At 36.1% G+C, this 13259-nt stretch overlaps 1 protein-coding gene across 1 annotated transcript in view; it reads left to right on the plus strand.

Moving 5' to 3' along the window:
• The window catches only part of TTN (titin), a 317246-nt gene that overhangs the window by 121229 nt on the left and 182758 nt on the right, over positions 1-13259 (plus strand). Inside the window, exons 91-108 of the mRNA XM_089523020.1 lie at positions 30-308; positions 677-964; positions 1124-1402; positions 1514-1792; positions 1886-2164; positions 2744-3031; positions 3237-3524; positions 4462-4752; positions 6854-7141; positions 7898-7990; positions 8110-8392; positions 9673-9856; positions 10530-10619; positions 10731-10998; positions 11091-11351; positions 11886-12095; positions 12195-12272; positions 12369-12395. Of these exons, the coding sequence (XP_089379146.1) occupies positions 30-308; positions 677-964; positions 1124-1402; positions 1514-1792; positions 1886-2164; positions 2744-3031; positions 3237-3524; positions 4462-4752; positions 6854-7141; positions 7898-7990; positions 8110-8392; positions 9673-9856; positions 10530-10619; positions 10731-10998; positions 11091-11351; positions 11886-12095; positions 12195-12272; positions 12369-12395 (4053 nt within the window). The remainder of the gene's footprint in view (positions 1-29; positions 309-676; positions 965-1123; positions 1403-1513; positions 1793-1885; positions 2165-2743; positions 3032-3236; positions 3525-4461; positions 4753-6853; positions 7142-7897; positions 7991-8109; positions 8393-9672; positions 9857-10529; positions 10620-10730; positions 10999-11090; positions 11352-11885; positions 12096-12194; positions 12273-12368; positions 12396-13259) is intronic.

Consider the following 13259-nt stretch of genomic DNA (forward strand, 5'->3'; position numbering starts at 1 on the left):
ATGTGGCTGTGATTTGCATCTCATTCCAGAGCCAGCAACTATTGTAGAGAAACCAGGACCAATGACAGTCACAGCTGGAGATTCTTGTACTTTAGAATGCACGGTAGCTGGGACACCAGAGCTCACTGCTCGGTGGTTCAAGGATGGGCATGAGCTCTCTACAGATCATAAATACAAAATCACCTTCTTCAACAAAGTGTCTGGGCTTAAGATTCTGAATACAGAATTACAAGACAGTGGAGAATATACCTTTGAGGTGAAAAATAGTGTTGGCCAAAGCAGTTGCACAGCATCAGTGCACGTTTCAGGTTAGTTGGTTAACCTGGGGTTTTAAATTCTTCATACCCTTTCTGTCTTATACACAGTGCATTTGAACCATCTCAAATGGCTCTAGCTTGGGAAAAGTTTGCTTGGTGTGATATTAGGAATGGATAATAACAGCTCATTCTCAATTACTCAGGAAATATGTTTATCAATGGATTCACCTTATAAATTAAGCTATGTATTTCTGCTTTTGATTTGTGCTGTATCATTGGTTTATGTCTAATCACTTGGACTATGAGTATCAATGGATGAACATGCCTTTGAAAAAGCTGCTTCAAAAAAAAACCCCAGACAAACACCCTGCCAATGAAGATATGCCATAATGGTTTTATCTTTCCTTTATTCTCCACAGACCGTATTATACCACCTTCATTCACAAAAAGGCTAAAAGAAACTCATGGTCTCTTGGGTTCATCTGCTGTACTTGAGTGCAAAGTCATTGGGTCACCACCTATCTCTGTTTCTTGGTTCCGCGATGGTTATGAGATCACAAGTGGAGATAAATATCAGGCAGCCCTTACAGATAACACTTGTTCTTTGACTATGAATTCTCTTGAAGAGTCAGATGCTGGAAACTATTCTTGTACAGCAACTAATGTAGCAGGATCTGATGAATGTGATGCATATTTCATAGTAAGAGGTAAATATTGAAATTAACATGGAAAATATGAACATAAGAGTATTTGTTTTTTAAAAAAAAACTCACATTCTTTATGTTCTTTGTTTCTCTTGTAAATGTAGCCATGTTCATTCTAAACACAGGATTCAAATAATACTCTTATTTTCTGTGTACACTTAGAACCCCCATCTTTTGTGAAGAAACCTGAACCTTTGCAAGTATTATCTGGAGCAAATATAACATTCACAAGTATCATTAAAGGAACCCCTCCATTTGATGTGAAATGGTTTAGGGGTAGTGTTGAACTAGTCCCAGGACATAGATGCAACATCTCTCTAGAAGAAACGGTTGCTGAACTGGAATTGTTTGATGTTCACCCTGTCCAAAGTGGAGACTATACTTGCATTGTTACTAATGAAGCCGGCAAAATATCTTGCACCACTCACCTCTTTGTAAAAGGTTTGTGATTTCTTTCGGGGCACAGGTGTTGTGGCTTCCTATGCTTAAACTAGAATGAAACCATAAATCTCTAGCCATTATCTAAAATTTTGTACCTGTTACTTTTGCTAGAACCAGCCAAGTTTGTGAAGAAGTTGAATGACTTCAATGTCGAAAAAGGAAAACAGTTAATCTTAGAATGTACATACACTGGTACACCTCCTATTTCAGTGTCTTGGAAGAAAAATGGAATAAAAATATCTCAGTCAGAAAAATCCCATATTACCACTACAGAAACATCTGCCATATTGGAGATATCTAACTGCAAAATGGATGATGCTGGACTATATTCTTGTCATATAGAGAATGATTCAGGACAAGATAATTCTCAGGCAACAGTCTCAATATTAGGTTTGTAGCTTATTTAAAATAACAGTAACGCTTGTGAGATTTTTCTGAAGAACTGATTGATTGTGTAACTAAGCATCTATGTTTCTTTTTTAGAACCTCCTTACTTTGTGAGAAATGTAGAACCTGTTCAGGTAACAGTTGGAGATTCTGCATCATTGCAGTGCCAGATTGCTGGAACACCAGAAATCATTGTATCATGGTACAAAGGAGACACAAAACTAAGAGCAACTGCTACCTCTAAAATGCACTATAAAAATCAAGTTGCTACTCTTGTGTTCACTCAAGTGGATAGCAATGATAGTGGGGAGTATATCTGTAAAGCGGAAAATAGTGTTGGGGAAGCTGTTTCTGCAGCGCTACTATCTGTTCAAGGTGAATACTACAATATGGTTTCAATAGTGTAAAGGGTGATTATAATTGTTTTAAAGGGTGTCATTCTTCCAAAAAGAACATTTTTTTTTAACTTGGGGAACATCTTTGCTTTTAATTCTTTCTTAATGTTCAAAAAAGAATTTCTATAGCCTCTAAACAGGTTAAGATGCTTCACTAGAGTATGTATCTATGGCTTGAGCTTCTCTATTAAGTCATTTCATCCTCATTGTACCTAGTCTTGCTGATGGTAAACAATGAAATATTAGTTAAATTTAAAAACTGAATTCATCCTTTTATATCATGTATTATCTGTCTGATGGACTGCTTGAAAAAACTAAGATCTCTGTTCTGATAAATCTAGAACAAGTTGAAAATATCTAATTTAAATCCAATTCATTTCCATGGGATTAATTAAAACTAAAATTAGCACAATTAGCAACATATGGTGTGGCATACCTTCATATTTTTAATCTCTATGTAGCAGTAGTAACTACTGGATTATTTAGTCAGTAACCACTCAATCTCAAAGATAATACAATATCTCTTTGCATTTATTATGCAATATTTGTATTTTTGCAGAGCGTAAACTTCCTCCTTCATTTTCAAGAAAGCTAAGGGACATCCATGAAACAGTTGGGCTACCAATTACATTTGATTGTGGCATTACTGGTTCTGAGCCTATTGAAGTAATTTGGTATAAAGAAGGTGCACAAATAAGAGATGGTTATAATGTGCAAACATCATACTTAAATAATGTTGCAACTCTACAAATCGCACAAACTGACATGAGTCTTGCTGGTCAATATACTTGCACAGCTTCCAATGCCATTGGAACAGCTTCTTCAAGTGCCAGACTCATCCTTACAGGTTTGTCAATAAGTAAATCTCTTTGATATCTTGAACTGATATTTTTATGGCACATCTTCAATTATGTGTCAATTTGAAACCCAGTCAAATAATATTCTTTGACTTAAGCCTTACCTTACATTTTTAGTGTTGCTTTACTGATATTGTAACTTAATTTATTAAAATGCGACAATGGTATATGACTTCTGCTTCTTCCAAACTTTAGAAGGGAAGACTCCTCCATTCTTTGACATTCCGATTGCACCTGTTGAGGCTGTTGCTGGTGACAGTGCTGACTTTGAATGCCACATTTCTGGAACACGACCAATTAAAGTTACATGGTCAAAGGATAACCAAGAATTAAGAACTGGAGGGAACTACCAGATCAGTTTTGTGGAAAATATAGCCCATTTGACAGTTTTGAAAGTTGATAAAAGAGACTCTGGAAAATATTCATGTCATGCTAGCAATGAAGTTGGAAAGGAATCTTGTACAGCTCAACTTAATATCAAAGGTAATGGGTGTTTCATCTATAGATGGATTCCATAATAACAAAATTACTACACTTTGGCTTCTATTTAATGAACTGTGAGTGGTCTCTCACATGTGCAAAGGAGCATTCTTACTCAACCTTCATGTGTGCATGTGCCTTCAGGTTGTCTGTCAAGTTATGGCAAACCCCATGAATTTCATAAGGTTTTTTTATGCAAGGAATACTTAGACATGGTTTTGCCAGTTTCTTTCCCTGAAATATAGCCTACAGCACCTGGGATCTGGTACCTTTAGTGTATTTAAGCTTTGTCAGTCATGCATCTTGCACCCACTCAAAACCCATTCTTGTCCTGAGGGGAGAGTAGAATCATAGAATAATATGTGAAGCAACATAGGAAGGGCTACCACTAGGGCTGGGATCAGCAGAAAACAGAGATCCTGCTCTGTTTTCTACTTGTCTGTGGGGCTGCCTGGAAACCAACGGTAATAATTACGCATTGCATTGGAAAGCATTAGAACATCTCCATTTGGGAAAGTCTGCCCTTGAAGAAATCTAAGATTCTGTGATGACATATGTGGCAAATAAAGAAATATAGAACAAAAGTTTCTCAAAGGATATTCTGGAATATATCGTTCTCTGAATATTTGACAACATTTCAGGGTGTTTTAAAAAATTATATTTTATTTCAACATATGAACTGTAACTACTTAACATATGGCATTATATGAGAATGCCCAAAATTCAAAACATGAACTAAGTTGCTTCAAAGTTTTCCTTAGGATTGTGGCAAGTTGGTAAGCACTGTATTATGATAATGAAAGCCCCAAGGTGGTGATGAGTTACACTGGTTGGTGTTGAGAATATTTCTTTCTTTTTTTCTTTCTTTCTTTAAAAATCATTCTGGGTATTCCATTTTAAGATTGTTTTAGACCTTGTAATGTATCTTCCTTTCCTACAGAACGACAGACTCCACCTACATTTACCAAGAAGCTATCTGAAATGGTAGAAGAAACAAAAGGGAATGCTTTTAAACTTGAGGGTCGCGTTTCTGGTTCTCAGCCTCTGACAGTTTCTTGGTACAAAAATAACCAGGAGATTTATGAAAGCCGTAATTGTGAGATATCTTTCAAAAACAATATAATTCTCCTGCACGTTAAAAATGCAGGTCAAACTGATGCAGGCTTATATACCTGCAAAGTGTCCAATGAAGCTGGGAGCACACTATGTACTTCTTCTGTTGTTATTAAAGGTTAGTTCATTTCACAGCTGACTGTTCACAATGTTAAATTTCCCTTTTTCATCTCGTAAAATGTCATTATTTTCCCACTATGGCTAATTGAGTGAGAAGACTCATTGATTTCAGTTGTCATTCTGTGTTTGATATTGAAAATCAAACTCGTGTTATATATGCATGCTACTGGCAGGAGTTAGATGGCAGTACTAATAAGATAAATGATTTCATGTCTTGAGATTTCTGTCATTAAAATATGCTGTTGACTAACATCTTCAGTAATGCAACATAATAAAGCATGCATGTCTGAATAGGGTAGAGCATCAATTATTTCTGCAAAAAAACATTTGGATTTTTTTAAAAAATGATTTTTAAGCTTCATGGGGGAATTATATTTTCCTTGTCTTTCATTAAATGTTCTTTATTGCTCAAGATTATAACAAAGCATTTCATTGTGTGGGTCATGAAATACTATGGATTGCTCTTAAAGAAGTGGGCATGCTACAATATTTGATTGTCCCATACTCAGGACAAGAGACAGAAAATGGAGAAATGGAATTGTTTCCAATTGGCAAGGGCTTCAGAAAAGCCTGCATTTTATTACCTAACAGTTTAACTTGTACTTTGAACATATCATAGTTAAAGAAGAATTAGACTCACAGGAAGGTGGTATGAAAACTGACAGAACAAACTCCAACATTTTAAGATATGCAGATAACATCATACTACTAGCAGAAAATAGCAAAGAGTTGAAATGATTACTGAATAAAGTCAAGGAAGAAAGTGTAAAGGAAGATTTACAGTTGAATGTTCAGAAAACAAAAATAATGAACACAGATTATTTCTATAACTTTGAAGCAGACAATGAAGACATTGAAATAGTTCAGCATTTTCTACATCTTGGCTCATTCATTAATCAAAATGGAGAGTGCAGTCAAGAAATCAGAAGACTGGAACTTGAAAGGACACCTGTAAGGGAACTAAATAAGATCCTGATGTATAAAGATATATCATTGAATACTAAAGTTGAAATTGTCCATGCTACCACATTTCTAATTTCTGTGTGAAAGCTGGAGTGTGAAAAAAGTTGACAGAAAGAGAGTCACCTCATTTGAAGTGTGGTATTGGAGGCGAATTCAACAGATAGTGTGGACTGCTACAAAGACAAATAAATGAGTCTTAGAGCAAGTCAGGCCTGAAGTCTCCCTAGAAGCCAAGATGACTAAACTGAGACTGTCATACTTTGGACATATCACAAGAAGACATGACTCACTAGAAAAGACAATAATGTAAGGTAGGAAAGAACAGGAAAACAGGAAGACTGTACTAGAGATGAACAGACTCAATCAGGGAAGCTGCAGGCCCGAATCTGCAAGACCTGAGGAGGGCTGTTGATAGGGTGATTTGGAGGTCTCTCATTCATAGAGTTCCCACTTCATATTAGTTGAAATGGACATGAAGGCAGTTAACAACAACAAAAATTGCTCAAGTGCAATGCAGTGCTTGTTTTTACTGGAGGCCATTAAGTATTCTCTTCATTTGTCATAACCAACTGCATTATAATTTCTGCTGTGAACAGAAAATGTCTGAAAAGATTTTTTTAACTAAATGCATTGACTATCATTTCAGAAGTCAGGAGTGTTCTCTTTACTCAAGGTGTTTGTGTAATTGCCAGATGTGATGATAGATGATTGTATGTTTGTTTTTTTACATAGAACAGCTATTCACATAGTATTTATTAAAATGCTTGAAATGGCTTCCCTCTAAACAATAGCATCTTAAGTTTGTAGCTGTCATAAGGCAGTGATAGTGTGTGCGCAGCTGATACTTTCGAAAACACTTATATAGCTCTCTTTCACTTCATTTAAAATATTATCTTTGCATGTTGCACTAAAAGTATGCAAGTTTTACATCTCCATTTTGATGTAATATCGCTATAGACATCTCTTTTTCTTGCAAAACAGCTTATTGGCTATAAAATCCATACCAGGGAAAATGGAATGCCTGCATAAGAATAAATTGCATAACATTCTTCTCCAAACTTGTTGCTGAAGACAAATTGTTCCCTAACCACTTTTCTTTTCTTGTTCTTACTTTTATTATTTTGGATGACATTTAGAACCCAAAGAGCCACCAGTATTTGATCAGCCTCTTAAACCAGTGACAACAGATGAAGGCAAAATCTTACAGCTCAATTGCCATGTCCGGGGATCACAGCCAATTAGAATCCAGTGGCTAAAAGCTGGGAAGGAACTGAGATCATCTGATAAATGCAGCTTGAGCTTTGCTAATGGAACTGCACTTTTAGAACTCCAAGCAGTTACTAAAACTGATTCTGGGGAGTATGTATGCAAAGCTACAAATTCAGCTGGCAGTGATTCTTCCAAGTCAAAAGTGACAATCAAAGGTAAAGTGAAACTGAATTTTTAAGTAAACTAATGACAACTCAGAACTGTACTATCAGTTTATTTAGCAAATCCTGTTATACATTTGATAATTCTTGTTGGGCTCACTGCTCCATCATGTGCTATGTATATGACTTGAATATTCATGTGCAACATGGCAACACAGGATATTGTCTACCACACCAGTAAGAACCACTCAGTTCAAAGCTTTCTCTCAGCTAATTCTTACTGGGATACATACGTTACTGAATATTAATAGTTGTACATTGCATACACACACACGTACAGTATATGAGTACAGTCACTCCTCTATATCCACGGATTCTGCATCCAGGGATTTAACCATCCATAGCTTGAATTAAAAAAAAAATATCCAAAAAACATACTTTGACTTTAGGGACAGCATTTTACTGCATCACTGAATATACCGTGTACTTGAGCATCCATGCATTTTTGTATCTATGGTGAGTGCTGGAATCAAACCTCAGCAGATATATAAATATATAGCAGATCCACCGTATATAAAAAATAAAATCATGCATAATGACTATATGAGCTGGACAGAGTTTGCTGTATTGGGTCAATGATATTTTATCTAGATATTTTATCTATATATTTATTTTCCATATTTCTTATACACCTATGTATAGATTGTCTAAATGCTGTAAAAATTAAAATTCAAAGCATAGTATCCATGATATGGTTGGTAATTACTTAGTTTGAACTTGGTTGCTCAATTCCACCAATTTGCTTTCTAGAAAAACCAGCAGCTGTTCCAGCAGCCAAGAAAGCACCAACTGATGGAAAGCTTTATTTTGTCTCAGAACCTCAAAGTATCACTATACTGGAAAGTAAGTCCATTTTTAGAATTACACTGTGTTTCATATCTATTGCATTTGGCAAGCCAAACTGACTATTGTTTCCTTCAGCCTGTGACAGATATTTTCTTCACTACTTTTCCCCCCACCAGAAAGTGTAGCAACATTCATTGCTAAAGTTGGTGGTGATCCCATCCCCAATGTGAAATGGATGAAAGGAAAATGGAGACAACTAAACCAAGGTGGTCGCATTACTATCCAACAAAAAGGAGATGAAGCCAAGCTGGAAATAAAGGATGCAACAAAAACGGATTCTGGACAATATAGATGTGTGGCTTTCAATAAACATGGTGAAGTTGACAGTACTGCCAATCTCCAGGTTGAGGAAAGGAAACAAGAAGTAATTGAGGGTGATCTTAGAGCAAAACTGAAAAAGTAAGTAATAAAATCTTTCGAAGAATGTGATTTTTATCTTTGATTTTTATCTCCTTATTTGAAAAAGTGCAGATTATAACTGACGTTGTATCTTAAGCATGCTTAATAAAATGTTCCATTTAACTCACTGAGACTTTGGTTTGAACAGACATGCTTAATACTGTGCTACCTATTTCTTCTTACAGTCTCTAACTGATCAAACAATATTGTGGTAAATATTGTGGTTGTATGACATGAAGTATTATTTTGCCTTTTCAGTACTAAAGACAAAGAATGTTGTACTAATTAGTTTTAATTCATGAACTGATCCTGTCTCTAAATTAAGGAGAATGACATGCATTACTTTAAAATAAAAAGAAGGTAAACTGTGGTATAAATTCTATTGGTTAGGCCCTACTATAGTAAAGCCACAATGTTCATTATTGGAAAATGAGTCAATGTATGAGTAAACTTGACTGACTGAGCTGGTCTATTGTACTTAGGACTAATAATAGTTCTACCACAGTGTGAGAGAAACCCAGCAGTGATGGCTCTAAACATGCTGTTTTAAAAAGCCATAACATTTAAAATGTTCTTTCATGGCCAGAAAAACCTTAAAGAGACACTATCAAAGTTTAACTTTGAGATCTCCAACATCACAGTATGTAAAAAGATGTAAGTTATAGTAAATATTAACATGAACAGAACCAATTTACATATGTCTGCTCAGAAGAAAGACCTAATCAGTAAAATGGGTAGATGGATACAGGACTGCATTTGAAAACTTTCCTTTATAGTGAGGAGTATTTGAACAGCTAAAGCTGCAGTCTGCTACTCTCTTACCTAGGGATAAGGCCCATTTAGCTGAATGCACTAATGGAAGAGGTTACAGAAGAAGGGTTTGGGAAGGTAACCTTTCCTAATTCCTCCTCCACCACCACCCTGTGACTCCTAAAATTTCTCTGAAGTGATTCTCCAGAGAAGTGTGAAGGTTTCAGGAAAGAAAACAAACCAACAACAATTCTGACATCTTCCTCCTTTGGAAAGCCAGTTCTGGATCTTGGTGCCTTTCGTGTGCAGAAGGAGCTCATTTGTTAATTGAATCCAGCCCTATGGGACATTCTTTTTAATAGACATCTGTAAGCTTGCATGATAAGAGTCCTTTGGCTATTAATAGTTTATTAGGATGCAAATTTATAGAACCATATATACATTTGATAACATCAAACCATTTAACAAAGAGTGTAAGAAAGGGAGCATTGATATCCATTTGCTTAACTAAAAAGTTGGATATTTTATAGAACTCCAACCAAGAAGAAGGAAGATGAGGAAGAAAAGGCCATTGATATCATGGAACTTCTAAAAAATGTAGATCCCAAAGAATATGAGAAATATGCTCGTATGTATGGAATAACAGATTTCCGAGGTCTCCTCCAAGCTTTTGAACTGCTTAAACAAAGTCAAGAAGAAGAAACTCATAGATTGGTAAATATCATTATTTACATTTCTTTTGAAGTACTTTTTTTTAAAAAAAATGTTACTCTGTTACTGCCTTTGAGAAGCGTTTGAGAAGCATAATTACTATTTAGAACAAATCCTCCTTAGCATTTATTAATGATCCTTGAGACTCCTCAGTATTGTAGGGGGCGTTCATCCCCTGAAAAACATGAAGAGAAGAAAAGTTCAGAGTATTTCACGTACTTCCATGGTTTTCTGGGGCATTTTTTTGTAAATTTGTCTCCAATAACTATCCCAATAAAGCTTGACTGAAATTTTGGCCAGGCTCTTTCTGGCTATGAAACAGGTATTGTACTTTCATAACTGTCCTCAGTGTTCTTCCAGAGGATATGAATAACTGGTCCATAGATGAGATGCACATAGTCCAAGTTGTTTGGAGGGGAACAGGAAAATAAATGAGTAGTTTTAAAAACTTTGGAAAGCTTTGCAGGGGGAGGGGGTCACTTCTGTTTCCTTTATTTCATTTTTGACATTTCAGAAGGATTGCAGTTGCACTATCTTGTGGGTAAACAATATTAAATCTCCAGTGGTTGCACACAGCAATATTAGGTTAATGAGGTTTTCCAAACTTGAAAAGATAAAAGGATAAAAGGTTTTTGTTTTTTGTTTTGTTTTTTCATTTTGGTCTTTATTTCAACAGGAGATTGAAGTAACAGAAAGATCAAGAAGGGAAGAACAAGAATTTGATGAACTTGTATCATTTATTCAGCAACGGCTTACACAGACAGAGGTAATTACGGCTGTATGTTCCTAAAACTGATGCTAGATGTTTACATAATTATTACACAGCATGCTCTGTATTTTGGAAAAGATATTCAGATATATGAAACATGTTTTTCAGCCCATTACTCTGATCAGAGATATTGAAGATAAGACTGTATTAACAGATGAAGATGCTGTCTTTGAATGTGAGATTAAAATAAACTATCCAGAAATCAAGCTGTCCTGGTACAAAGGCACAGAAAAACTGGATTCTAACAACAAATATGATATAAGAATTGAAGGTGACAGACACATACTTAAAATAAGGAATTGTCAGCTTGGAGATCAAGGGAATTACAGGGTGGTTTGTGGACCACATATTGCAAGTGCCAAGCTTACTGTAATTGGTAAGTGTAACATTTCTATTTTATAGTAACTTATGGTTTGAAGTAGTCTCTACTTGGCATTTTCTAAAATGTGTACTTTAACCTGCTAACAGAACCTGCAATTGAACGACATCTGCGTGATACTGCACTCAAGGAAGGCTTTACATGCTCTTTGGTTTGTCAGTTCTCTGTTCCAAATGCAAAATCCCAATGGTTCAGAAATGGAAAGGCCATTAAAATAGGAGGAAGATATTCCACAGAAGTTTCAGAAAAGGTACACAGGCTCATTATCAAGGATGTCAGAACAGAAGACCAGGGGCGCTACACCTGCAGGTTTGACCAACTAGAAACAACCGCTGACCTCACAATTGAAGGTGCGTAAAGCAATATATATATTATAACAAGAATAAATGTTACTAAGACAAAGAGCAAAGCAAAGAAGGATGACAGGGAACACTCTCAAGCCAATTTTTCTGTACATCCTTTTTTCTTAGATGTCCAAAGTTTATTATATTTTTAGCTTCCTTTTTCTTCCAACATTCTTGTAACTGTTTTCTATGATGACTGATATTTTAACTTTATTTATTTATTCCTTCATTTGTCATTCTTATGATTTAACTTTGACTAATATCAAAAGACTTTCCTTTATCCTATTGTCTTTGTGGCTTCTCTTGATCCACAGTAAAGTTCTTTGTCAACTGTCTTATTATTTAGATCCATTCCCAGTTAATGATCTTAGTGTTGTGGAATGCTGCATCTCTTTTCTCTTAATTTCTTTGTAATTAATTTGCTTGTTATGATTTGAACAGAGTCATGCCCACATGCAAAACTTTCTGTAAGCAAGAAATAAATAGAAAGGAATAATTTTAATGTTTTCCACATTTCTTTCAAAAAAAAAAAACAAACAGCGGAACCTATTCAGTTTACAAAGACCATTCAGAATATAGTGGTGAGCGAATACCAGTCTGCAACCTTTGAGTGTGAAGTGTCTTTTGATGATGCAGTCGTCACATGGTATAAAGGGAAAATTGAACTCAGGGAAAGTCATAAGTACAGCTTTAGAAGTGAAGGCCGTTGCCATTACATGACTATCCACAATGTTACCGCAGATGATGAAGGTAAGATTGAAGAGTTTTTTCTTCTTCATTTCTTGTGACTTTTTCTGTAACTTCCAGGAAAAACATACACTAAATTACCTTTTTTTAAAAAAAATTTAGGAGTGTATTCTGTAATTGCTCGCCTTGAGCCAAGAGGTGAAGCCAGAAGCACAGCTGAACTTTACCTGACTACAAAAGGTCAGTATGTGATCTCTTCCTATAAATGTAGTAAGGCTAAAATAATGTGCTTGAAGGCAACAATCCAAATTACAAATTTTATTTCTTCTCTTGCAGAGATTAAGCTGGAAGTCAAGCCTCCAGGTAAAAAATAATAATTATGTATGTCATTTGCGTCATATATTATTTTTGTGTTTGATATAGCAAAGAGGTTCTTCATGTTCTTAAATGAGCAGCAGTTTTTGCAGATGTGTTCAGAGAATCTAGAGAGTAGTTTGATGACCAACCATGACAGACAGATGTAAATGGTTTGAATATGGGCCACTTTATTGACCTATACCCTATTTAACTTAACTTGGATCTAGGGCCAGGCAAAGCAGAGGACAGCAACCTGATGCAGGTCCAACTGAGGCCCAGGCATCAAACTATGACTAACCTCCCCAGCCTTCCATTGGGTGAAACACCTGACCCCAGGGACAATCCAAAAACCATTAGTTGCTGCCTTCCAGTAGTATACTGGAAGGCAAGCCTAGTGGGTTCCCCCACAAGTTGCAAGACTTCATAAGAGAGAGTAAACACTCAGAGCATACTCTTCAGCCCCAAGAGCATACTCTTCCATCCCCTTAGGTCCCATGACCCATAGAGGCAGTTCCAGAGCCCAGCCCTTTACCAAAAGGATGTCAAGGTATACACTGATCTAATAAATTCTCCCCCCATAATCTGCCAAGGAGAAGAAACTGCTTAGTTTCTTTCCCACACCAGCCAGCCAGCATAGCCCTCATCCACTTCTGCAAATCCTCAAGAAAAATCCCCCTTGCCTTCAGACAAAAAATAATACCATCAGCCCTGCAGAGCTCAGGGGATCTGAGAACTATAACCGGATGAGAAAGAAAGTGACTATTAACCAAGGCATTTGCATAAATGACCTGCCTCCGGACATGGCTGAGACATCTTGGGTTACCTTTGCCCCACCAAATATGGCCTGGGAGTCTGACACACCAAACAATA

The sequence above is a fragment of the Sceloporus occidentalis genome, unplaced genomic scaffold, assembly GCF_023333645.1.
Source record: "Sceloporus occidentalis isolate IW3139 unplaced genomic scaffold, rSceOcc1.0.p SCAF_4, whole genome shotgun sequence".
Lineage (NCBI taxonomy): Eukaryota > Metazoa > Chordata > Lepidosauria > Squamata > Phrynosomatidae > Sceloporus > Sceloporus occidentalis.